This window comes from Oryzias latipes, chromosome 24, assembly GCF_053564925.1.
Source record: "Oryzias latipes strain Hd-rR chromosome 24, Olatipes_Hd-rR_3.1".
Lineage (NCBI taxonomy): Eukaryota > Metazoa > Chordata > Actinopteri > Beloniformes > Adrianichthyidae > Oryzias > Oryzias latipes.
In genome coordinates, this window is record NC_136260.1 from 11,443,819 (window position 1) to 11,471,081 (window position 27,263).

Below are 27,263 nucleotides of genomic sequence, written 5' to 3' on the forward strand. Positions count from 1 at the left end.
TTTTTACTAGGAAAAAAGTAATAGGGTTATTTTTTCCTCATTTTCTTTCAAAATATAAACTTTTTAAAAACCAACTCCTACCATCTTTTGATCTATTTTCAATGCGTTCCCTGTGTTTTTAATTATGATTATGGCCTTATTAGCCCAAATTATAAAACCTGTGTTGTTTTGAAGGACATAGTCTCTGCAGGGCGGCAGGGGTTCAGTAAAAATGTGTGTATATATACATATATGTGTGTCTGTGTTTGTTTTTTTTCTGTAGACTCTTCTGGGAACCATTTGTGACACTTTAAAGGGTAAAGATTCACTCAATGTTCGTTGAACATGCTCTGTAACAGTCCGGCTGCTGCACATATCTGTAAGCTTTGCGTAGAAGGAGGTGGCGGCCTGCAGCCGTGGATTAAGACGTCACATGGATTGACGGGAGTGATTGCCGTTTGGCCCTTGAATGGCCTGTTGGCCCTGGAATCTTTTCTCGCCCATATTTCACAGCGAGGAATGCGAGGCGGTGACAGGTGCAGACAGAAAAGGCCATGTTTACCAGCGGATGCACTCGTCCCAAATACGTTTGCATGCACACAACAGAAGAGAACACATGTCGCTTTCTGTTTTTCTGCTGCAAAAAAAACCTTAAGGCACCAGTTGTTTAGGACCCTTTTTTTGTCTGTTTGGATGTAAACATTTAGCATATATAAACTTGAAGTAATTTAGTTTTAAGAAATTATGGATATTTTTGTGTTTTTTTTGTTAAGAAAAAATGCAGTTTGTTAAAAAAAGGTGTTGCTACAGGTCTTTCATGGGACAAGGAAAATTAGGGGGTCTAAATCCATGATTGAGAACCTTTTCGAGTTCCAGGACATCATTATCTCTAAAAGTCTGTTCTCAACTGTGGAAAATCCGACCATCACTGCCAGAAACTGCAGGATTATGCTTGGAATGACGATCCTTCATTGATTGCTGATATAAAGTGACGTATAGCAGAGTCTTCAGCTTTTCGTTTTTTGGCAGCCTTGCCTCTTTTCCAATAGTCAACTTTTGTTTGCTCCATAACTTTGAGCGAGTGTAGCTGGGTGATGCCGTTTCGAAGGTTTATTTTATTTTGCTCTGTTTTCATTACTCGTGTTTATTTGATGCTTACAGTGAGTGCACATTCATTCCAGTAGCAAAATTCCACAGAAGAAAAAAGCTTTCAGAAGAAAACGGCTTCTGATGATGGAAGACACATATAAGGAAAAATTAAGCTCAAAATTGCATTTGTAAGTATTTCTTCATTCAAATCCTTGAGAATAAGAAAAACTGCCGTTTGAAAAGGCTTGTAATTGTGACGTTGAAACTACAATTGGCAGGCCACAAGCTCCATGCTTTGCTGCAATCTGCTGCATCCACTGTCAGACAAATAGATCCATGCATGTCCTTCTTTTCCTTTTCTGACATCTGCCTTAAAACTGCACGGCTGGATGGCTCCAATATTGCTCGCCATTTTTTATGCACCGGTAATGTGAGTTTGGGAGTGTTGAGGGGCTGTAAGATAGCAGGAGAGCGCTTAAACAGATGGATAATGGGAAATGACGAGCAGCTTAAACTACACCAACGATCCCATTCACAACTCTGAGGCAAATATCTACTGAACTCCTGCTGCTCTGGATAAACTATGTCCTGGAAAATACGTTATTGATTTTCGACTAAAAAAGGCATAATCATAATCAAAAGACCACTGGGAACACTTTGAAAATGGCTTAAAATATGATCAGACTAAGAGTTCTCTTCATGTGAGGGAAGATTGGTACCAGTAATTTGGAGACTGGTGTAGCGCCTTCAAAAATCTGGATTTTGTACCTGTCTATTATGGTGAAGCAGGAGTTGAACTCTTTAATTTATATTGAAAAGTGTTGGGCTGTGATTTTGAGACTGAACAGCTAGGGGCAGACATGCTGGAGAATATTATAACACTTGTCTGGCCTGGAAACACCTCAATATCCCCAAAAGATCATGAAGAAATCCGATGAACAGATGAGCATATTTCTCAGTCCTTGATGGGTCTTTGGGTTGTATCAGGTGGATCAACTGCCAGTGCGGCGTTATCAAGTCCAGTTTTTGCTGTCAGTGGGATGAAAGTAGCATCAAGCCTTTTTTGCAGCTATAGACCTTTAATTGCATGTAGGGTTCCAGCTAGACACTAATAAGGCTGAGGTATACCCAGCAGCCTGATGCTTGACATAAATTGCTCTTGCTTTGACGTGAGAGTCTCATTCATGAAGTATTTACTCACCCATCTGTTGACGGTTAACCTTCAACCCCTGGCGCTCACTAACCAGAGCAACCAGTGGCTTTGATTTGGTCAGAAGATGCCCCATTTAGTGTATTCAGTTACTGTGCTGAATTGGCTATTCCAGAAGTCCAGAATTGGTTCTTTTACCAAGCACAGTTCCAAACTGAAGAAACTGTTTGGCATTTGCAGCTTCCAGGAGCCTCTCTGCTTCCCTCCTCTGTCAGTGTGGTGTTGAGTGAGCGGCTGGTAGTCTGTGTTTACTTTCTTAATTAGCCCAGTGATCCAGAAACACTCTCCCTCTTGTACATGGAATAAGACCAAAAGTTCATACAAGGGCAACGAAAAAAAGAAAATAAGAGGAAGCAGAGAGGAGGAGTAGAAGGAGATTTGGATGGAGATGTAGGATTCAGCATTAGATGCTTCAGTTTGCTTTGGAGGCATCGAGATCAGAGAGCTGTAAAGGAAACCCGACACGGTAGGTTGTCATCTGTCTGAATTTAGAGCTTCATCAGTCAACAGGAGCTTTCTGACACTAACCGCCGGCCGACCCACCTTTCCAGAGTGGCCTTGTACACCCTCCTTTTATTTTGTAAAGCAGAACTCTGCAAAATCTCTAGTTTCTTTTGGCTTCGCTTATTTTCCAGTCCAAGTTTTATCACGCAGGATAAATAGTTGTTATCGAGTCGACGTGCTCTTGATTTATTTCAGCTTTGTCATTTAAAAGTCTACAGGTGAGCTGCTTTGCACGTCTTTTCGGCCAGCCAAAAATACATCCAGATTGCCGAGCAAAATTCAAAACAGACCTCTGAGCAGACAAATAGATATGCCTGACAGCTCTCTTATGAATTTGTTCCAAGTATTTCCAATAACTCCACTCCTCCACTTTTGGGCCATATCTCTTTCCCTGAGATCTGCACTTCAAGGCCATACATGGAAAGCCAGGAGGCAGGGCTCGGTGCAGAGAATTACATTAGCAATGCAGAATTTTCCTTTGGCTTTCAGTTCAAAGTCATGCGAGTGAACATGTTTTTTTTTAACTAGTTACCTGCACCAGGTTACAAATAAAAGGGGGACAAATTCCACTATGTTATAAAATAAAAATTACCGGTAATCAATTGATTTTGGTGGCTGCGTGTTATATTTCTAGGTTGAGCCCCTCTAAGTCCCACTCCAATCCTCTTCACTTTATGAAGCGTTCCCAGTGTTTTTTTAATCATGATTATGACGTATTTAGCCACAAAGCAAAAAACCTGTGTCGTTTTCTAGGACATAGTTTCTGCAGGGCGGCAGAAGTTCATTAGAATTTTTGTGGGCGGGACCCCGTTGCTGAAAACTCCTTGTTCGCACCCTCCTGCTAGTTTACAGCCCCTCATACCCCCAACCTAGCATTATTGGGGCTAGCAAAATGTCGAGGAATATTGGACTATCCAGCCATACAGTTTTGAGCCAAATGCAACTCGGACGAGGAAAACTAAGACGTTAATGGATCTAGTCTTCTACAAGTTGGTTTATTCAAACTGAACGCAGCAGGGAGCTTGTGTCCCGCGCAGCGTATTTTCTACAAAACAAATACGATCTTTACACACTGCTTTTTTTCATCTGCTCCTGATTCACTGATTTGAATAAAGAAATACTCAGAAATGCATTTTTTTTTTTTTTGGGATCATCAGAGAAATGACACAAGAACACGTTAAAAACACAGATTTCAATTGAGTGGATCTTTAAACCTGAACCATTTGACTGGTTAAGAGTAAAAGTTTAATTTCTCTATTAGCTTATCAATCCCACGCCACTCAACATTCCGTTTTGCTTCCCGTTACTCCTGATTGTAACAATCCCTCTAACTTTTTTGTTTTTCTTATTTAACCAAAATATTTTTTATATCTTGATCTGAAACCGTTATTTCCTTATAAGGTCGTCTTTGAAACCTCTTTAATTTCAGCATCAGCAAGCATTCCAGATCTGTGCACTCGTGACAGTCGGCTGCTGCTCTTGTGTGTCATTGCTCCCCTCATGGACGCTGTCGTAACGTCTTTATCCCAGATCTCTTATCTCCCAAAGCCCTGCTATGATCAGGTATCCGTATCCGATTCCCCCCGCTGTTTCCTCCTCTCCCGCCCTAACCTCCTTTCCACTTTTTCTGCTCTCGGCATACCGGACGCTCCCCCGCCGCTCTAAGGAGGAGCTGACGAGAAATCCAGATAAATGCGGAGCAGCTGAAGAACTTTGTGTACACATGTGTTTAGGTCACCCCCTTATACTTTTAAAAGATAAAAAAAAAAGTCTTATTGGAGACTCTTAAATCGATCAAAAGTTAATTTTCTGCTGTTTTAGGGGCAAAATAATAATTTCATGAGTTTTGGGTCCTGTGAAAGGTAATAAATGCCACTGGGCTTTTTACAGCTAAGACTGACACTTTCTTCACATGGTGGGTCCAAAGCTGCTATAAGGATCTGTCTCTGTCCATGGTAGCTACTATACTATACTATTTTTTCTTGTACATAAGATTGTCCCATTCCACCTATATGCATTTTAGAAGTGATGTAGAAAACGTTACCTAAAAGTGTTGTGACATGTATTTGGTGTTTTTGAATGTTTTCACTGGTCCTGAACCAAAGGAAAAACTGAAATAAATCTTAGCTCGTGCTTATTTGAAAGTCTCTGCAGTTCAGATTCTGATTGGCTGTTGCTTTGGCTGCAAAATGTAAACCTGATTTATCTCCTTCTTTTTGTCTTTTTTTTTTTAGCCCTGCAAGGCCTTTTCGATTCCCCAAAAGGTAAGAGCGGCCAAAAAAACGTCTCCGCTGTCGATGTTCTGCATTGCACAGCTCTCCTCCTCCCTTTATTCCTGTCATCCATCCATCACTGCTCTCCGTAAGCCATCATTCCTCAGCAGTGAGTCATGATAATTACAGAAGGGAGATGTGCGTCTGCTTCTTTGTACTTAGTTAGTAAGTAGCTTTTTGGATCATCTCTTCTTATTAAGAGAGGTTTGAAAGCCAAAATCAGAGACTTTTATTTTGCACAGGGAAAGTTGATGGATGGAGGATTTGTCCCCCCCCAATGCTGTATAGTCTTTTTTATTTCCTGATATTATCACGGATCCTGTTTCGTCTTTAGTACTTTTAGTAACTGGATGTCTGCAAATCTTTTTGCAGCTATGCTGAGCTCATAGCAGATTGGCCAGTGGTTGTGCTGGGGGTGTGCACAGTGCTCATTGTGGTCTGTGCGCTTGTGGGCATCCTGGTGCCTGATCTGCCCGATTTCTCCGACCCACTTCTGGTGAGTTATAGAAATAAACATGAGGGGAACATTGTGAAGTGTTAAAGAAAACCCCAAATACTAAACTTTTTTAAACATTGCGCTTACTCAGTGTTGTTTCTGTCTCTGTATGAAAGGGTTTTGAGCCACGAGGGACTGCGATCGGTCAGAGACTGGTTACCTGGAACAATATGGTGAAGAACACAGGCTATAAAGCCACACTGGCCAACTATCCCTTCAAATATGCAGATGAACAGGCCAAAAGGTAAACTTACCCACAAATGTTTTTTTGATTTCCTACTTTACCTTTTTTTTTTTTTTACTACTAAACAAGTTCAGGCTTCAACTCTTGGTCCCACTTGTGGGTTTTTTGTGGGTTTTCCAATTTTATTTCAGCAGGATCAACAACAGACGGCAGTGATGAAGTTTGATGTGGTGATAAGACTAGTGTTTTTTTTTTTGAGGGGTGGACTAAAGGATAATGATGACAGACAGGCTGAGAAGTCTGAATCCCTTCGTGAAAGACAAGGGGAACAAGGCAGAGATTTGTCCACCGCCAGAGGGATCCCATTCACTGTCCCAAGGGGGAGATTCCTGTCTATCTGGGACCGCATTCACTGATAAATGCCAGTAATTTGTTCAATCACTGGAACATTTATTAGCATTGTGGTATTTGTACTTATTTTTACAGCATCAACTTACTTTAGATTTTTTTTTTTACTGAAAAGAATAAATTCCAATAAGAAAATTTTTAAATGACGGTGGTGCAGTGGGAGAGCGGTCAACCTCTGATTGGAATATTGCAAGTCCAGTTCCTGCACTGCCCGCCCATGTGTCGAAATGTCCTTGGGCAAGACAATAAACCCCACTTTGCTCCTGGTGATCATAGAATGATATAATGGGTGATCATCATAGGTTGGCATCAATGTTCGGCAGTGGAGCCAACATCATTGTGTGAATGGGACTATGAATATAAAGCACTTTGGGCCTTCTAAGAAGGTAATAAAGCGCTATATAAGTATACCACTTTTTTTGCTGGTGGTTGGTTTCACATGTGAGACAAACAGCAGCTTTTACACCGGCCAAGCATCTCTTCCTTCCCCCTTCTTGTCCTCCGTGTCTACAATTGATTCCGCCATCTTCCTGCTATATAAAAAAAATCAATTTCATTTTAAAAATTATATATAAAACAGTACTTCTTCAACTTTTTCTGAAACATGTTGTTCTTGGATTTGATATTTAGATTTTTATTATGTTGGCATTAAAAATGTCTTATTGGATTGCACATACAGAGCCAGAGGGATACATTTTTCCCCTGTAAAACCCCAAAAGAGACACAACTTTAGACATTCACTTGAGCTCTACCTGTTCCATTGTAGTCACCAAGAAACCAGGTGGCCGGAGGATCATTTGGACCGAGAGAAACGGCATGCGGAGTGGGACTTTAGGAAAGAGTTCTTCTGCGATGTTCCAGGTACCATCAAGACTTTTAAGTTAAGATGATTAGTGTTTTTGTCCTTGTTTCGTTTGTTTAAGAAATCAACTGCTGGTTTTCTATCTTCAGCCGATAGTTATTCTAGGCTGGTGTTCACATCTGCCCAAGGGAAAAATCTGTGGAATATTCAGGCCATTAAGTCAATGTGTAATCAAGACGACGCCAGAGTAAGTAGATGCAAGTTATCTATTAGCCTTTTTATGCTTATTTAATCAAATGTATATTCTTATTTCGTTTTTTTTTTTAAGGTACGGTCCCACCGTGACTATTGCAATCTTTGTCAGCGCCTTAACAACGATTCCTGCTGTCCAAGCTGGACTCTTGGTAATTACATAGCTGTCCTCACCAACAGATCGTCCTGTCAAAAAATCACAGAACGGGACGTATCTCACACTCTTAAGATCCTACGCTCATGTTCCAAGTTCTACCATAATGGCACCCTAGGCCCTGACTGTTGGGACATGACGCTACCGCGGAAAGATCAACTGAAATGTGGTGGCGTGCCTCGAAAGTGCACGAAATACAATGCCGTCTACCAGATTCTTCACTTTTTGGTGGACAAAGACTTTCTCAGCCCCAAGAGCCTGGAGAATCCTCCTCTTGTGCTCAAGCACAGCATGCTCTTCTCCCCTACAGAGAAAGGGAAGTCCATGATGAACATTTACCTGGACAATTTTGAGAATGGGAACTCTTCCGATGGCATCACCACCATCGCAGGTATCGAATTTGGAATAAAGCATGACCTCTTTCAGGACTACCTCCTCACAGACACGGTGTACCCTGCCATAGCCATAGGGATTGTATTACTGGTCATGTGTGTTTACACACGCTCAATTTTTATAACCCTTATGACCATAATCGCCATCATAAGTTCACTGATTGTATCTTACTTTCTGTACCGAATGGTCTTCAACTTTGAGTTCTTCCCCTTCATGAACCTCACCGCCCTCATCATCCTTGTTGGCATTGGTGCGGATGACGCCTTTGTGCTTTGTGACGTTTGGAACTATGCTAAATTTGGCAAGCCCCATTCTGACCTGACAGAGACGGTCAGTATAACTCTGCACCACGCTGCCCTCTCTATGTTTGTCACCAGCTTCACCACGGCTGCTGCTTTTTATGCCAATTATGTGAGCAACATTACTGCCATACGATGCTTTGGCGTCTACGCAGGCACTGCCATTTTGGTCAACTATATCCTCATGGTGACGTGGCTTCCTGCTGTGGTTGTGCTACATGAACGCTATCTTCCAAACATGGTAACCTGTTCAAAACCTTCACACCAGGAACAAAGCTGCTGTTCTCGGATGTTGTGGAATACCCTTTGCCAGAAGGCCAGCAAATGCCTGTTTACGGTCTCTGATGCATCGAGGATCTTCTTTGAGAAGGTCCTACCTTGCATTGTTATCAAATTGCGATACCTGTGGCTCCTCTGGTTCCTAGCCATCACAGTCGGTGGGGCATACGTTGTTTGCATAAACCCAAAGATCAAGCTGCCATCCTTGGAGTTAGCAGAGTTTCAAGTGTTCCGCTCATCACACCCTTTCGAGCGCTACGATGCAGAGTACAAAAAACTCTTCATGTTTGAGAGAGTTCATAACGGCGAGGACCTTCACATGCCTATCACGATCATTTGGGGCGTCAGTCCTGTGGACAACGGAGACCCCCTGAACCCTAAAAACAAGGGAAAGCTGGTGCTTGATAAGAGTTTTAACATAGCTAGCCCAGCCTCTCAACTGTGGATCCTCAACTTTTGCCAGAAGCTGAGGAACCAGAGCTTCATCTTCCAGTCAAAGGAGCAGGACTTCACTAGCTGTTTCATCGAAACTTTTAAAAAGGTCAGTCCAGTGTATTAAATGTGTGCAAAACTGACCTTGTTTCCTTGATGAAATCGGCTTCATTCTGTTATTTTCAACAGTGGATGGAGAACCAGGATTGCGACGAAGCCTCTGTATACCCGTGCTGCAGTCAGACCACTTTCCCATACAAGCAAGAGGTTTTTGAATTGTGCATCAAGAGAGCCATTATGGAGCTGGACCGGAGTACAAGCTACCACCTAGACAGCATGACTCCTGGGCCTCGATTTGACATAAATGACACCATCAGGGCAATTGTTTTAGAGTTCCAGAGTACCTACCTCTTTACACTGGCCTACGAAAAGATGTACCAGTTTTATCGAGAGGTAAGGCTTATAGGATTCAACTTTTTAGTGTTCATCACCGTGCACTACTTCAGTGTCGCTTTCAGGCGGCTTCTGCCTCAAATAATTTTAGGTTTTTGTTTTTCTCTTTCTGTTTTAGGTGGACACCTGGATCAAAGAGGAGCTTCGCAGTGCTCCGGTTGGCCTTAGCGATGGTTGGTTCGTCAGCAACCTGGAGTTCTATGACCTTCAAGACAGCCTTTCAGATGGGACTCTGGTTGCCATGGCACTGTCAGTGGCTGTGGCCTTCAGCGTCATGCTGCTAACCACCTGGAATATCATCATCAGCCTTTATGCCATCCTGTCGATTGCAGGGACCATATTTGTCACCGTTGGCTCACTGGTGCTTCTAGGCTGGGAGTTGAACGTCTTGGAGTCTGTCACTATCTCTGTTGCTGTAGGCCTCTCTGTGGACTTCTCCGTCCACTATGGTGTTGCCTACAGACTCGCTCCAGAACCCGACCGTGAGGGAAAAGTCATTTTTTCTCTGAGTCGAATGGGCTCCGCCATCGCCATGGCAGCTGTGACCACGTTTGTTGCTGGTGCTATGATGATGCCCTCCACTGTACTAGCTTATACCCAGCTGGGCACCTTTATGATGCTGATCATGTGCATCAGCTGGGCCTTTGCTACCTTCTTCTTTCAGTGTATGTGCCGATGCCTGGGGCCACAAGGCTCCTGTGGCCAGATACCCCTTCCCAAAAAGCTGCAGTGCCCAGCTTTTTCTGAAGTCACGTCTACAGAGCCCCCAACCCAAGAGAAGAGCTTTGGCTTGGGAAAATATCAGATAGATTCTCGAATCAAAGAGGTGGAGCAATATGAGCTGGAGCCCCTGGCATCTGCTCAGAGAGCTGAAGATAAACCCCAAGAAGAGCCAGAGCTGAGCAGTCGGCTCTACAACGGAGTTCCCCCTCATCACACTGCGCCTATCCCTCACGTCCACCATAGGAGCTCTGAAACTGGCAGAAGTGGCCAAGAGAACGGCCAAGCTGGCCAGCCGTTTAGGTGCAAGTACTCTCAAAACATGAACTGTAGCTGCACGGATCCTTACCACCTGCTTCAGCAGTGGACCCCCTGCTCCTGTGCTCCCCAAGATCCACTGTCTTGCACTGGCAATCCGCATCTCCTCCCCCTCACTTTAAATGGCCCAAGCAAACAAAACCCCGCCCTCTTACCATCCAACTGTGACCCAGTCCTTGCTCACATGGAGTGCCATGTCCATTATGTCCCCTGTCCTTACACCCACTTACATAACTGCTCCCAAGGAAGATTACTGACTTCTAAACAAGGGCCTGCCCAAGCCTGCCAGCTCAGGAAGTACTGCATCCAATCCTCAAATCTGCAAGCCACTTCAGCCAGAGAACAGAGATGTATAGCTTCAGCTGTGGGCCAAGATATAAGCCCAAGGTCAGGACAAGAGTCAAGCTCAGAGACTTCAAAAGAAAATGACCGTTCTGGCAGCTGCCAAAATATACTCGCCAAGGGTGTGAGACAAGCCCAAAAGGAGAGTCTTGTATCACAAGAAACCTGCCAGGAAAAGCACAGAGTAGACAACCACCGTCATGCTGAAAGTCCTTTGTCCTCCACACAGACGCACATTGATGGTAAAACCCCTGGAAACCAGGAGAACCAAGAATGCATTCCCACCACACAGGAGCAGTGTGGGAAAAGGTGCAAGCAGATCCCAAAAGGAGAGTCACCCACCTCTCCAAAGAAACTCTCTTGTTTTAACAGGACGTTAAAAGTGAAGTGCAGTTCTGCTTCTGAAGCTCATGTGCCAAAAAATGAAGCCAGCATGCCTCTACCTGCAGCTATTCCTTCCCCTGAAAGCATATGCTGACTATAAGTTAACATTTTAGAGTGCGGTCATTCATGGTGTACGACAGAGGTACTACTTTTTTTTTTTTTTTAAAGCACAGACCCATAATTTACAATGTTTCTGCTTGTTTTGAACACACAACACTAAGCCTTAACTGTTTACAATGACATGATGTTGCCACAGCTGTATCAGGTGGAAGAAATCAATGCTCTTCTGAGAAAGATGCATCCATTTATAAAGAAATTTCTCACTTAGGTGTTAAGCCTATTCAAACAGCAGCTATTTGCACCAAAATAAAGTCTTACGGTGTTGAAATGTGCACTTAAACGTTGAGACATCACCTCAACCCAGCCGTGTTGCCATTTTTCACAGGGTGATACAGACGTTCATCACTGTGCAGTTGCCTCAAATGGAAGCTGGACTATCTGATTAAAATGTCTTGTGAACATCCTCTTCTTGCTGGTTATTTAAACACTTTTTTGGTGTGAAACTATTGTGTGCCTTTTTCCTATAAGTCCCACTTTCATCATCTTTTGTTCTATCTTCAAAGTGTTCTCAGTGATCCTTTAATTATGATTATAAATTTTTTATCCACATTAAAATATTGTTTTCTAGGACAGTTTCTGCAGAGCAGCAGGAGTCCATTCGAAATTTGTCTCTGAGTTTAAGGGCGAAACCATTTGTACGGACTAACTCTGCCACCCCTTCCCCTCCCTGTTGCTGAGAGCTTAGAGTAGGAGCTTGTGGCCCCGCCCAGGGTATTTTCGAAATCATAAATACAATTTAAACGTCTGCTCTTGATTGAGATTTATTTGAATAAAAAAATAAAACTCCAAAATGTAATTTTTATTGAAAATTTCTTAAGAAAAATTCCACAATATCGTGTTAAAAACACATTTTCCTCAGAGTGGGTCTTTAAGGCAGAATGACCCCTAAGCTTCCGGTGACAAAGGATGCTGTGAGCTGGGCTGCCTGCATGCATATTGACTTGATTTACATGGAAATGACAGACTTTTATCACTATTTGTATGATCTCATTTTCTCTGAGGTCCATTTACATCCATTTTAAGCATTTCGGCTCGTGAACCGTAAGGTTTTGGAATCCGGAACGCGATAAAAGCTTTACTGTAAAATCATCAAATGGGAATAAAAAGAAGAAATATTGATGGGTTTTATTATATCACATCATTATATAAACTAACAGAAGCACTCAGCATTTACAGACTTGGTACACAGCTTTAATTACAGGAGAAAATTGGCCCAAAACACCGCCTGCCAGGGAAAGCCAAACGAATCGGATCCTGTTCAACTTATTTTTAGTGGAAAAATTCAGTCCATAAGAAATATAATTTGAATTATTTTGAGGTAAGCATATGTAAGAAAAGCATTTAAAATTGAAGTGTTTTTTTTTTTCAATCCAAGCAGTTCACCAAATAGCCACCAGGTGGCTTGTTCTAATAATGTTCCATTATAATGACATTGTCAGGCGTGGTCCCTCAACTGTCTACTTCTTTTGTCTTGGCCACTTTTTAAAAAATTGGTTTTGGTCAAATCAAGGAAAAGTGGCAAGAAAGAGGAAGATAGCAGCTTTAAATCAGCCAACAGGTCACATGACAACTTTCAATCCTCTTTTTAGCAGTTATGAAGGAAATTTCTTTTGTTACGCTGTCCTTAGAGATCAGACGATTCCAAGACAAGCCAAAGTTTTCCTTTTTGCAAACAGTTTGTAACTACAGGTCATCTGTATTTTTTTCTTTCGGAAACCTGCGTAAAGAGAGTGGATGTATGATTTGGAATAAACAGAAATAGGTTTATGAGGCACTTGTGGCATTCCAGTTTGCAAACCCCTCCTCCCACACTCTGACGAAGGAAAAAGACCACAGCTCATCCTTGTTACACCCTTCAAAACAAACTTCTACATTAAAGTCCATTCGAAGCTGGTAAACACATACACTGGTCTCACTTGAATGAGTCGAAGGAAAGGTCTTATTTTGGCTCAGTTTGTGTTTCCTTCAGGAACCTTATTTATTCCTATGGTTCAGTCCTGCTCAAAGATGAGTCTCTCTGAAGACCCCTCATTAAGGCTGCTCCTTTTAATTGTATTTGTCTAAACAGAGGTCAAATATTAGCTGTGGGGAGAGTTTACTACATTTCCTTGCAAGGGCCAATCTCTGAAGCATGTTTGTCTGTTCCCAAGTATAATTTACAGGCCTGAAATAACTGAAGAAGCCACAGAGCTGGAGAGCTTGTTTACAGGGTAAACATTTGCTTCCACTTTGCAAATTAGATTTCAGTCGAGCTGCTGTGCTGAAACAGATTTATAGAAGTCGGCCAGGTTTAGGGTTTTTTTCCCTCATTAGTTCTTTCTTTTCATCCAGCAGTTTGTTTCAGAATTATCTATGAGAGTCTACATTTTTCTTGACATTTTAGATAGAAATTTCCATACAAGCTGAAGGGTGTCCAGCAAAATGGAAACCCAGTTTTGGGCAGTGTTTTTTCTTGTTTTTACACCTACCAGTTTGTTTTTTAGCAAAGAAATAAAAGTGCCTTTAACTGACATAAAGTGAAACAAAAAACTGAAATATGAGAATATAAATACCTAAAGATGAGTCTTTCTGGTGTTTTTTTAAGAACACACCACAAAGTGGATTTGGAGAAAGTTAGTAAGGCTTTGTTTCTCTAGTTGGGCGTAGGCCATCAACAACTCCCTGCCATCATTTTCTGATCTGGGCAATCCTTTCTAGCTCTCTCCAGGTGTGGTCAGTCTGCTTGACATCACCCTCTGGGTCCCTTCTCCACATGTTCCTTGGTCTTCTTCGGTTTCTCCTCCCCTGGGGATTCCAGGTCTGCACCTGACGGAGGATGCTGGATGTTTGTTTCCTCGGGATGTGGCCAATCCAACCCCGTCTTTTCCTTCTGATCTCTTCTTCCACTGGTTTGTTGTCTACCATAGCTTTGTGTTTGTGATAGTTTCTGGCCAGTGGATCTTGAGGATTTTTCTCAGGTGGGAATTGATGAACGTTCTATAATCTCTTGATGGTGGATTTTGTTGTTCTCCATATTTCAGCTCTGGACAGCAGAACCGCTTTGATTGTTTGAGTTGTACAAGCAAATCTTGGTGTGCGTCGTGACCGGGGGTATCTCCAGATCTCCTTGAGAGTGATGAATGGTGTTTCAGTTAAGAGGAAGCAACTTGTGAAAAACCATTAATATACAGTAAGATCAGCCAGTTTTTAATTGTAATTTCTTTTTACTAAACTCTGTAAACACTCGCCTCGTGTTGTAAATGGCAACAGCCTTAACCACCGTTTAGTGGACCATGGCATTCGGCTTAAGTCTTCTGTGCAAAGTTTGATTCATTTCAGCTTCCATGGCTCATGGAGGAAAAGATTTTTAGTAATTAAAGTAACAATAAATTGAACATCTTTTCAAATGTTCTCTGTCGCTGACCAGGAAACAGTCCATGAAGTGTTTGTTGTACCTAAATAAAGGCAACAGATTTCTGTGAATTCAAAAAAAGCACAAATATTTCCAAGATAACATTTTAAGAGAAATATTTGACTTCAAAAATGTAATGTGGTCAAAGTTAATCAGTTTTCAAGATAGACGGCCGACCAGGCAAATGATCCCAAAGGAAACCGAGTCTGCTGCTCCCACACTCCGTCACACGGGATGGCTGAAGAAATTAACTTTTATATATGTAGTTGTAGATTTAGATAAGTTTAATTCTTCTCTAAGATTTCTGGTAAATCGCCTGTCCGTCCTGGGGGAGGATCCCTCCTTCATGTGGGCACCCCTGAGGTTTCTTCGTTTTTTCCGGAATCCGGTTTTTTTGGGAGTTTTTCCTTACCGCGAAGGGGGGTCTAAGGGCAGGGATGCCAGTATAGCTTAGTCAGTTTGTTAGTTCATTTTAGTATTTTCCTATTGAACTCTTTGTATTCGTGATCCTTTTGATTTCATGTTTTACTTCGAAGCCCATCGAGACGACTGTTGTTGTGATTTTGGGCTATACAAATAAAATTGAATTGAATTGAATTGAATTGAATTAACCCTTGTGCCATCCTAGGCACTTTAACATTGGGAGTTGGGTCATCTAGACCCACTAGACAGTGCGCTGAACCTTTTTTCTTCAATGATTTGTGATCTTCACTGGTGTCCATGGATTACATGAAATCTTTCCACCTTTATCCACCTTTTTCATGGTAGGGAGAACACGTCAATGTAAGGGTGGGGTCATCTAAGATAGCACAAGGGTTAATACATATCTAAAACCACTCAGTTAAAAAGAAAGATGATCGAAAAGTACATGAGAGCAGAAGTTCAGCTCATTAAGTCAGCAAGACTGGTATCGTTCACTGCTGCCCTAAATCTGGACATGGTTCTCTGCTCCACTGCCTTCTCCACAAGTCCAGGCTCTGTTTTCCTTACCAGTGTCCTCAGTTTTGTCTAGTAAAGGAACTGTTGGATTGGTGGAACATGTGCAGGAGCTTGGAGTAGATGTTAAACCAAAGGAGCCTTCTCAGAAAGTGCATCCTGCTCTGCTCTTTCCTATGAACAAAGTCCATGTTCACACCAACCAGTCCAACTTCTTATTCAGCTACAGACCAGAGTATTCACAAGAACTGATCACTTTATCTTTTCATGGATAGTGATTGACTGACAGGAGGAACTTTCTCATCAGAAGTCCAACGCCATTTTATTCAACTCACTGGGGCAATCTTTTTGGTAAAATGTGGTGGAAGGGGGTCAATGGGAACAGAGATTGAGGTAAGAAGGTCCAGGAGAAAGGGAGTGATGGTTGAGAACATTGGAAGACTGGAGGACGACTGATAATTAAAAATCTTCAAAAGAGAAGATGTCAAAAGAAGATGCAAAGTGTTTAAATACATTGGAAAATTAGATAATGCTGGTTGGCGGAAAGTACTGCTTGAATTTACTCTGCAAAAATCTTAAGGTTGATTTTCCAAACAACTGCAGTGCAGCTAAGCAAAGACTTTGAAGTTTAAAGAAGGGATTCGCTCACAACAAAGCTGGGTAAAATGTGTATTTTCAAGAGAAAATTGGATAAAAAAATTGCATAAATGACAGTTACATTCCATATCAGTGACGTACAGAAAACTATCTGCAACTTTAATCGCAGTGCACTCTCATTTTGCTAATTCTACAAAAAAAAAGACAGTTTAGTTCGTTCAACGCATGAGCTAGGTTCCATCTGCTGTCACGCACCTCAGGAGCTTCAAGTTCTAGACTTAGATCATCAAGTTCTAAACGGCTCCTATACCCTCATTATTTATTTTCACACTATTCTAGACCTCCTATATTATTCTCTAACAAATTTCCTCTCAAGCTTCCTGCATCTTCTTTGACTTTCTTGAGACAGCTTTTCCGTTCTCTGTAACCGTCTCATCACATCAAGACCCCTGCTTCGGAATACTTTTGTTGAATTCAGAGCAGCCAAGGCCTCGTTGCTTGTCCAAGATTTGTTGTTGGCAAAGTACCTAACAGTCTTCATCGTCCCAATATGACCCCACGAGCACACACCAGACTGTTCTAGCAGGACCGTCTCTGAGGACATCCTCTGCTCCAGCAGATCACTGCCTAAAATTGCTGAGTTCTTGTTAAAACTGCACTGGGTGCAGTTCTAAGAGACGACACCCGATATTTTGGGGAAGAACATTTTCAAAGTACATTTGTGTGCATAATTCAGTGGAAAATAATAACCCAAGACTAAAAAGGGAAACCAGTGTATCCACTTATAGCCTGATAAAACAATAACGATAGTTTGGAAGCACTACCTGCAGCAGAGCTATTGAGTTAGACAGATGTTAGTTTTACGGTGTTCACATTAATGGACTGTCTGTCTATGGGGTATAAGTCATGGGAGCCTGCACACCCACGCTCTTAATGTTCAGAGCATGTGGCTCATAAAATCTGGGAAGGACGGAGGCGGCAGAGGCCAAGAGGCAGGAAGCTGTCCGCTGCCCAGTGGCTTCCTGTTTTCTGACACAGCTCAAGAGGAAGGAAAGCGGCTGACACCACGAGACTCCCTTTAACCTCACTAAGCTCTTAAATTACATCTGGAACAGCATCAAATGATATCTGTAAGTGATACACTGTAGTTCTGAACAACAGGTTATGTTTATTCTTAATCAGGAAAAAATGGGATGAAATTAATAACTTAAAACTAACATGGAAGGAAAAGGAATTTAGACATCTTACCCCACCTAGTGGCTAAAATAGTAGTTTTCATGATATAATGAGGCTGAAGAACAAAGGCCTTAATCCATCTAAAACTTTTCGAAATGTATCTCTTTGTAAAACTGCTTTCTTTTACAGTTTGGTACTTAAAGGGCACTTAAGTATTATTTCATTTTAACTAAGTAAGTACAAAGTAAAATCATGGCACTTCTTTATGGCACTTCAAAGGTCATTTCTGTTTACCTTCTGTTTTCTTACACATGGTAAATACCACAAAGCAGACAATACATTAACAAATGCACTTTGTTTGTATGTACCTTGTCCTTACTTCTGGTTAAGTACCACAAGAGACACATCAACTCAACACCCAGAGGGTACCATGTAAAAATCCAAAGGGTAATATGTTAATATGAACCAAAATAGGAACACATAAATATGCACCAGGTGGCACATAAATACCCATCAGAAACAACAAAATGTTGCACCATGTAAACACCACTCTGTAAGTACTCAAAACTGTCAGACTTTTCTCATAAAAAGTAATGTGTAAGAGGCTGAAAGGAGAGTGGAAACTTACTTTCACAGTTTGTAAGCAAAGTTTTGCCAATTAGGCCTTTATCAGACAAAGAGACAACCAGGAAAAGAATAGTTTAATTGATTTCTTCATCAAACACAAACACATCCCAAATTTTTTTCATTAAAATTTGCTTGCAAATCCTGATCAACGCTGCCTAAATCTTTTATCTTAAATGGATTTAAATTCAGCCAATGGGATCTCATTAGACATCAATGAAGCTTCTTTGTAAGAAAATTAAACACAAAAAAATCAGTAAAACATACAATGTGATATCCTATCAGTGACAGAGTGCTGTCTTAAAAAACAACAAAGAAATACTCAGAAATGCAATTTTAAACAGGGAAAATCGTATTCCATTACACCTCAACCCCACTGTTCTTTACAGATGTCACCAAACAAAACTTTGCCTTTGTATATCTTTTAACCAACCTCTCAAAAAATACAGAAGTATGTACACCACACATATAAAAATGTTTTAAATATACATTCACATTCAATGTAATGCCACATAAGTAGTCAAGAAAAATCTACATTTTCATAAAATGTCAAAAAGATAAAGTAAAAGTACAATCAATTATGCCATTTAAAAATATGTTTTTGAAATTACAGTGACCTTTATAAAGAAAGCCATTCTGACACACAGTATGCATGAATGGGGATTTTTAACCAGAGAAAAACTTCACAGTAAATGAGGTTCAAGAGTTCAGACACCAGCCACTCTAATATCATCCATACCAATGTCTTCTAAACCATCAGGAATGGGTTCGGCCCTTGCTAGCTTCCCAGCCTCATGTTCATCCAACGCAAATTTCTTCACCTTGGTGTCTTTGAGGATCTGCAAGCTAAGTTTCTCATAAAACCAGTCCAAATCCTGAGGGTCTTCTGGCCACGTCAGGTACTCTCTCGTCCGAACGAATGCTCGGACTGCGTTGCATTTCATCAGCTGATAGTGAGCCATCTTTGAATCCATACAGTAAAATATAGAGATTTTAGTTTTGCTTATTCTGAAAATTAGTTGTGTGACATCTTTTTGCTAAGTTGGTCATTTTTGTCAACAAACCCAAGAAAAGTTAGATGAAAGTGAAAAATATCAAATTCGTAAATGTCAAGTTAAGTTGTCAAGTTATCTCCATAATACTCACCTTCTCAACCACCAACATAATCAAAATGTTTGTTAGTTCCTCCAGCATTCGGCCCTGGGCTAAAGAGAAAGCCTCCAAACACCAACCATCTACCAAAAAAAAAAGGTTGGTTTTAGTTTGCATTCTGTTAGATTCTTCTAACTTAGGGGTCTGCGCAGAGCCACGTGCAGCTCTTTAAAGAAATCTGCAAAAATAATAAGTTTGTTACTTGAGTTTTTTTCAATCTATGTTTGGATATTTAACACGTCAGATAACTGAGCAAAATGATGGTAAAAGGTTTAATTGACTATTATTAAATAAACTTAAAGCCCATATTATCTTCTTCTGCTGCACAACAGCAGGAGGATCTTAAATGACACAGGGTGCATTTTATTTTGAAAGGAACTCATATGTGCTGCTGTCAAAAGTAAAATAAGTTAAAATCTTTACCTAGAAAAATGTATACCACTGTTATAATTCAATTAGTGTAAATGTTTAACAGCTACATTTCATAAATGAAGGGATTATTGGTCACACAAACTTAAAAAAGGTTATTTTTTCTAAACAGTAAAGTTGGACTTTGTCGCTTGCACTGGGTTTTGGTCTGTAAGAAACTGGTATCAATGTATGTAAAAAAAAAACATAAATAAATTCTCCATTGAAAGAATAAATTCTCCATTGTAGTTTAAAGTCCCAGTCCGATAATCTTTCGAGCTATTTTCACAGCGTTCCCATTGGTCTTTTAATTATGACTATGCCATTTTTAGCAAAAATGTTTTTTTTTTTAAATTTGTCGTTTTCGGGGACATAGTTCTGCAGAGCTGCAATAGTTCATCAGAAATTCAGCTCATTCTTAATTTTCCAAATCTGGCTCAAAACTGTCCGGATAGCTCCGAAATTGCTCGCTATTTTTGTTGTAATGTTAGGTTGGGGTGTGAGGGGCTATAAGCTAGCGGGAAGGAGTGTAAACAAAGGCATGATTGGAAATGATCATGGGACTGGGACTTGAAAGTTGCCTAAGTACCCAGTAAGTCAATAAACATCTCATTTTGCAGAAAAACATTTTGTTTTCCATCTTCATGGTCTAAAAGTTTAGAAGTCAGAACATATTACCTTCAAGAAACTTTTTTGAGACAATGCAAACTGTCTTTTTGCTGCCCCAGATTGCATCTCTGATGTTTGAGAGGTGGTCCTCCCCGGGAAGAAAGTCTCTGGCCTCAAAACAACAGCGGAAGACGTTTTTCTCTGAAAACTGGTTGTCCAGCTTTTTCAGCAGAGCTTCTTCCACCCACTTGTAGTCACTGTTGCTGAAGCAGAGGAAGGCATCAAACTCCGAGTCGTTTTCTGCTGGTGTTGGTTTTGGGCCCGCATAAACCATGTTGATCATGTTTTTGTAGATAATGAATATCTGACCTCTGAGTCGGGCATAAATAAGACCACTGAGTGTGATGCTAAGGACAATTGTGGCAGAAAGGACAAAAAGGGTAAATTTGAGAGCTGCAACGATCTTTTCATCATCCTCCTCACAGGGCTCAATGATGGTGTAATATTCAAGCAGAGGAATGTTATAGACGGCAGCAGGAAACCCACATCTGTACTCTTCAACCGGACTGAAAAAGGTAACATTGGTTACATTCAGCCACTCTAGGAAACCCTCCAGAGAACAATCGCAGCTGAACTGATTTCCCGATAAGCTGAGATAGGTAAGAGACTCGAAAATTTTTGGATCAGGGGTGGCTAGGAAGTTGTGTGAGAGGCGGAGTACTTCCAGGCTGGCCGGAAAGACATCCGCCTCCAGATAGGTCAAGGAATTGAATGAAAGGTCAATGTCAACAACCGAAGTGAGCCCCCGGAAAATCCCAGGTGGAAGAACTTTGAGAAAATTGTTGCTTAAAATTAACTTGAGCATATTGCTGAGATGGTCGAACAGATCCAGACATTTCCCTCCTTCCCAAATGATCTGAAGGTAACTCCCATAAAGATCCAGGATTTGCAATTTGTTCTCATGGGGCATTGCAGTTCCCTGGTTAAGGGTGCACCATTTGATATTGTTGCCACCAAAGTAAAATTGGTGAAGTCGGCTGAAATTGGTTAATATTAGATAGACATCTTCTATGTTTGTTAATCTGTTGTAAGTTACATCTATGTAGAAAGCGGTATTTCCTAAATTTAAGATGCTGCTCAGCGTAGTTAAACGGTTGTCTCCCAAGAAAAGAAAGTTCAGATTTGGTAAATTTGCAGGAAAACCCAAATTTCTAAGCGAGTTTCCAGTTAAATATAAATCTTGCAGTTTGGGAAGATAGCTGAAAGCCTTATGTCCTAACACACCAATGTGGTTGTAGGACAAATCCAGAACTGTAAGCTCTGCCAACCCGCTGAATGTGTGGGAATAAATTTCTCCTAAAAGATTCAATGAAAGGTTGAGTTTTTTCAAATGTTTGTCAAGTCCCTTAAAGGCGTTCACGCTGATTTGATTAATTTTGTTGCGGGAAATGTCGATAAGTTGCACATCCTCTAAAGCTCCAAAGACATAAGGCTGCAAATTAAAAATCCATTGTCCAGGAATTTCAAATATCTTCAAAGAACTATTCTGGAGTCCTAGAAATGTACTATTAGTTGGATCAGGAAGGTTGCTATAAGAAAAGCCTTTTCCTAAGGTGCCAGAGTATATCAACTGGTAAATTTGAGTGCCAGAAATTGTTTGAAAGAACTGCGCTGTTGACTCTGAATCAAAACCAGTTCTAGATAAATCTAGAGTTTCAAAGGATATTCCTTTGAAAGGATTTCCACAGGTCTTCCAGTCCACACTATTCTGACCCAATCGGTTTGAATGCAAGGTCAGGTAGATGAAGTATTTACCCCTAAAACCAACTAGGTCGTCTTCGCATATTTTTTCAATCCAGTTCAGTTTGAGGTCAAGATATGTGAAATACGTGAGATTTGAGAAGAAAAGACCAGGCTGGAGTTTTACTATTTTGTTACCATAGAGGACGAGAGCTTTCAAGGACAGGAGAGGTTCCAGAAAGTTTTCTGACAAAATCGAGTCTGTCAAATCGCAATAATCCAGAAACAGCTGCTGTAAATTGGACAGACCTTGAAAGGACTTTGATTCCAGCTGAAGGTTACGATTAGAACCAAGAATCAATTTTACCAGACTCTTTTGGTGAAGAAAAGACTTTTCTCTGATAGTTAGAGCTACCACCTGGTTTCCAAGGTCCAAAAACTGCAGCTCTTTGTAGTCTCTAAATGATGAGCTGTTGATCTCACTGATTTTGTTTAGCTGCAGGTGGAGGTGGGTGATGTTGGACGGCAAGGATGGAACCCACTGGTACTCTCGAGAGTCACAGTACGCCTGTAATTCCATTAAGCTGCACGGTTGGTAACCTGCTGCCACCTGTGTGTCAGAAGGTTTAATTATTCACCCATTCTTGAAAATGCAAACACACATAAGTTTGTATGTAGCTGTCCATTAATGAACTTTTTTGATGCCATTATGAAATACATGTAAATAGGTTGTGTATTTTGCAGTTGTGTGCTTCTCAATTTTATAGCTATTGCATTGTAATATGAATCTAATTCAATATCCTAATTTCCCTATTTAAACAAAAGAAACCATTAAACTAATATTTATTTCACCTTATTTTAAAAAAAATGCCAATTATACACATATTATTCACTTATTAAAAATAGAAAAATTCAGACATGAATCATAGACATGAGAAGGTTTTACACTCACTAGACACTTTATTAGGTACACCTTGCTAGTACTGAGTTGGACCCCTTTTGCGTTCAGAACTGCCTTAATAGATTCAACAAGGTACTGGAAACATTCCTCAGAGAGTTTGATCCATAATAACATGGTAGCATCATGCAGTTGCTGCAGATTTGTACACATCCATGATACCAATCTTCCGTTCCACCGCATCCCAAAGGTGATCGGGTTGAGATCTGGTGACTGTGGAGGCCATTAGATTCCAGTGAACTCATTGTTATATTCAAGCAACCAGTCTGAGTTGATTACAGCTTTATGACATGGCCCCTAATCCTGTTGGAAGTGACCATCAGAAGATGGTTCACTATTGTCATAAATGGCTGGACATAGTCAGCATTCAATACTCAAGCAGAATGTAGCGTTGGAACCCATGCTCAAATGGTACTAAGGGGCCCAAAGTGTGCCAAAAAAATATTCCCCACATCATTACACCACCAACAACAACTTGGGAGCCATGCTTTCATGTCGTTGGCACCAAATTCTGACCCTACCATCCAAATGCCACAGCAGAAATGTAGACTCATCAGACCAGACAACGTTTTTCTAATCTTCTATTGTTCAATTTTCTGTAAGTCTATAAGACTTGTTGCCTCAGTTTCCTGTTCTTAGCTGACAGGAGTGGTACCTGGTCTGGTCTTCTGCTTCTGTAGTCCATCTGCCTCGAGGTTGGACGTGTTATACGTTCAGAGATGCTCTTCTGCAGACCTCGGTTGTAATCGGTGGTAGGGATGCCAGTGCCACGTCATCAATTTTTCCAGACCGATAATTTTCAGCCTTAACTGTATTGCTTAACAATCCTGGCATAGTTGTGTGACAACAGCACGGACACTGCATGCACTACTTTGTTTCCATGTACCCTCACGCACTCTCAACCACACGTTCATCTCCTGACAAGTGACAACAAAAGCATGCGGATAGCAGAGCCGCCATGAGCAAAAAGGTCCAAAGTGTGGCTGTATTTTTTCAAAGTAAGGGAAGAGAGTGCCCACTGTCTCAGTAACAAAAATGTCGCTTGTAAAGGTGGTAGCACCAGTAACCAGTCCAAATGTCATGCCAAGATGCACCATATTCTAGCGAAGAGGTGCGCAGCGTTTGACCGTCCAGTAAGACGTCTAGCGCCGCTATTGTTTCAACAGGTGTGTCTGCTAGCGGTACACACATGGAGCACATGGTTTTAACACAAAAATATATTGCTAAGAATACACATGAGAATACCGGATAGATAGGCAGTATGGATAAGAGGAGTAGTATTGCTAAAATCTTAACAATACCCATCCCTAACCAGTAGTTATTAGAGTTACTGTTACTTTTCTATCTGCCCGAACAAGTCTGGCCTTTCTCCTCTGACTTCTGGCATCAACAAGGTATTTCCACTCACAGAACTGCTGCTCACTGGATATCCCAGTAGATCAGTAGTTTATGAAATACTCAGACCAGCCTGTTTAGCACCAAAAACCACATTCAAAGCCACTCAAACCACCTTTTTCTCCATTCTGATGCTCAATTTGAACTGCAGCAGATCGTCTTGACCATGTCCACATGCCTACATCCATTTAGTTGCTGTTATGTTGTTGGCTAATTAGAAATTTGTGTTAACAAGCAGTTGGACAGCTAATAAAGTGGCCAACATGTATATTTTAGTGAGGTTGTGTCAACCATCTTGAAAATTGCCTGCCACATTTAATTTTTCAGGTGGGTAACATGCTTTTCTGCGAGAGGGGGTCCTACAGTACATTATTACCAAAGTTGGTGCTTGTACGATAAAGTGCACAATTTGTTTTATATATTGGCCTAACAGGCCCTACAATATTAAAGTCTGGTTAATCTCCTGGGTGTGTAATAAATAAAATGGCTTTCCGTACCTGCAGGCAGCTGGAGCAGAACAGTTGAATGAACAACGTCCACATACCGTCCTCACTAGACAAAAACAGTCAAATTAGCAACAGCGGACAGATGCAACACTATTTCATTAGTTAGGTTGTGCAAACACCTGTTACAACAACAGAGTTTGAAAAAAAAAAGGTTAGAATTCAGAGGGTCCATGGTTCTGTGCTGCAGCTTTGGTAAAGCTGCCTTTGAATGCTTGCTTACCTTGAGATAACAAAGTGCTGCAGGACTGTGGGTTTTATCCCTGTTTGAGCATGTTCGACATTTATAATGAATCATCTGCAAACATGGCCAGGTTGTGTTTGTCCTACTGACCTGTTCAGGATATTACAGTAACAGTTTGTGTTGCAATAGCCCCAACGGTTTATTTTGAAGTTAAACTTAGAAAATTGTTATCTTAAAGTTCAAATTACAATTTAGAATGGACTTGAATCTTTAATTTTGATAACATTTTAGAGGTTTTACCTGCAGTATCAATTCAATCTTAGATCCTAGAGCCATTAGTTTGTAAAACTCGTGAATATGACTGTGTCCGATGCAGGAATGAAGCAAAAAGATGTCAAAATGTCTGAGTTTTTCTTTGAGGATTTTCAAAATAAAGTAACTGGTAAACTTTTAGAAAGTTTAATCCACAATAAACCAGTGTGGAAGTTGTGGAAGTATTTTAATCCCAAACAAAACATGACACAATAGTGTAGAGATTAAGTGAATCTATTGGGGCATGGTGAGTATCTTTGTAATCATAATCTATGCTTTTTACAGTGAAGTATAGAAATAACAAACCATATCTGACCTGCTGAATCCCGGAAACTATGAGGTTCCATTTGGAACCTCATAGGAAACCTTCCTCGACAGTCCTTCACTTTACCACAGAGCGGCTCAAATGGGAAGGGTTGTCCGTTTCTGATGCTCTGTCACAACAAGGGTTTCGCAATTTCCCAGATTACAACATTCCTTTTCCCTCTTTCAGATTAAAAGCACTCCGTCTCGTTGTTGAGCCGTTTTTCTTTAAATAATTCTGAGTCTTCTCCCTCCGCGAAGCTTTACGCACACCCTGCTGTTCACACGCATGCGCGCGCACACAAACCCACTACATGCTGTGACAAGTGCTACACGTTAATTATTTTTTTCCTTTTTACATGTATGTCTGAAGTCTCATTAATGCAGAAATATTAATGAAATAATGTTTAGATAAAATAATAATAATTTTAATGTTCACTGTTTTAGGTAAATAACATGAATGTGTAATATGTAGGTATGCATATTAAATATACATGTGATTTATTTTAATAAAAAAATATTTGTCTTGTCCATCCATCCATTTTCTTCCACTCATCCAGGACAGGTTCGTGGGGGCAGCAGTCTTGGCAAAGATGCCCAGAAATCCCTCTCCCTGCCACTTTTTCCTGCTCCTATGGAACAGGGGTTTGGGCTTCAGGGACACCCACCTTCGATTGCCACCCAAACCACATTGCACCAGCCCCTTTTACAGTTTTTCTCAGTCGCTTTAGTACAATTCTCAGATCAGAATGAAATTCCCAAAACTATTTGTTCAATCTTCACATCATGATGTCACTTGTCCACATCATATAAGCAGTTTCTCACTTCTTTGAACAAATTGCAATTGCTTTGGTACATCCATGCAAATGATTATGTACAATTCTCTGCTCTTTGCTACATTATCAATTGTTTATGTCATGTTGATCAAAAATGTATTATATAGTTCACTGTGCAATAGTCTTACTCCTCAAAACACCTAGTCATTAGTTCATCGTATAAGTCATCAACTGCAAAATGGTTGACCAAGTTGTCATAATGTGACAAACATATTTCGCTGCATTGCAAGAGAGGATATTCGCTGTGATGTGGATGACAATTTGTGGCCTAACATACAGGAACGACAAGAGGTGTAGGAAGACCACACCAATTCCTACTGCACTGCCTGTACTGTTGTACAGAATATTGTCCTTTCTTTATTTCCCTTTGTGTTACTGTTTGCAGTGCGTTTTTTCTATGTTGGTATGACATGGTCTGTCAACAAATTACAATATGAACAATAAAAGTGTAAATGGGAATCTTGTCCAGTCTCTTGCAATCAAACAGAAAAGGTGTAACTTATATTTTACAATGATTGTCATCCAAACTTTAGCCATAGTTTACATCAGAACCTCCCTCTAAAGAACACAATTATATTGACAACATGACTAAGTAATTTGTCGTAGACAATGACACAAGGACTTGACATTCTGATGGCACTGACATGTTCAATGACATAAAGACTTAGTTTTGAGAGATGCACTAAAGATATTGAGCAAGTTACAGGCTTTTGCAAGAAATCCATAGTGTTTTGCTGTTTGTACAAATTGTTTTGAGAAATGCACACACGTATTTGCAAACATCAATTCTGATCTGAGAATTGTACTGAAGCGACTGAGAAAAACTGTAAGCTCTCCAGCAGGTTCTAGGCCCACCGGAGAGTGATCCCATGTCATCTCTTCAGGCTGGATCTGACTGGGGCCTGTGGGAAAAGCCTCAACCATATATTTTCAAACTTTGATTCACGTTAAATCAAAACCTTTAGCTGTCACATAAATACAGTGGTGTTATACTGACCAAGAATCTGTGCAAATTCTGTCTCTAACTAACAGTGTTCTGCTCTTTATA

At 40.7% G+C, this 27,263-nt stretch overlaps 2 protein-coding genes across 10 annotated transcripts in view; one reads left to right on the top strand and one right to left on the bottom strand.

The window, feature by feature from the left end:
• Window positions 1-11,495, top strand: part of disp1 (dispatched homolog 1 (Drosophila)) — a 62,784-nt gene extending 51,289 nt beyond the window's left edge. For all 6 annotated transcript variants that reach the window (XM_011491773.4, XM_078942432.1, XM_078942433.1 and 3 more), the window contains 8 exons: window positions 5,017-5,046; window positions 5,428-5,551; window positions 5,668-5,795; window positions 6,910-7,004; window positions 7,095-7,192; window positions 7,274-8,863; window positions 8,944-9,207; window positions 9,326-11,495. In XM_011491773.4, coding sequence (XP_011490075.1) covers window positions 5,017-5,046; window positions 5,428-5,551; window positions 5,668-5,795; window positions 6,910-7,004; window positions 7,095-7,192; window positions 7,274-8,863; window positions 8,944-9,207; window positions 9,326-11,065 — 4,069 coding nt within the window. In that variant the 3' untranslated portion in view covers window positions 11,066-11,495. The remainder of the gene's footprint in view (window positions 1-5,016; window positions 5,047-5,427; window positions 5,552-5,667; window positions 5,796-6,909; window positions 7,005-7,094; window positions 7,193-7,273; window positions 8,864-8,943; window positions 9,208-9,325) is intronic.
• Window positions 11,496-17,875: 6,380 nt separating this feature from the next.
• Window positions 17,876-25,555, bottom strand: tlr5b (toll-like receptor 5b). Of its 4 annotated transcripts, XM_078942437.1 has the most exons (6): window positions 25,065-25,172; window positions 24,804-24,914; window positions 24,575-24,629; window positions 20,054-22,334; window positions 18,962-19,050; window positions 17,876-18,777 (listed from the first exon to the last, which is right to left on the bottom strand). In XM_078942437.1, exons 3-6 carry the CDS (start codon window positions 24,617-24,619, stop codon window positions 18,523-18,525), a joined length of 2,670 nt encoding a protein of 889 aa, XP_078798563.1. In that variant the 5' UTR covers window positions 24,620-24,629; window positions 24,804-24,914; window positions 25,065-25,172; the 3' UTR covers window positions 17,876-18,522. The 4 variants fall into 4 exon arrangements, with proteins under 4 accessions (XP_078798563.1, XP_078798562.1, XP_078798564.1 ...); XM_078942436.1 differs by lacking the exons at window positions 24,804-24,914; window positions 25,065-25,172 and adding an exon at window positions 25,383-25,555; XM_078942438.1 differs by lacking the exons at window positions 24,804-24,914; window positions 25,065-25,172 and adding an exon at window positions 25,383-25,554 and having other exon boundaries at window positions 22,208-22,334.
• Window positions 25,556-27,263: the final 1,708 nt, after the last annotated feature.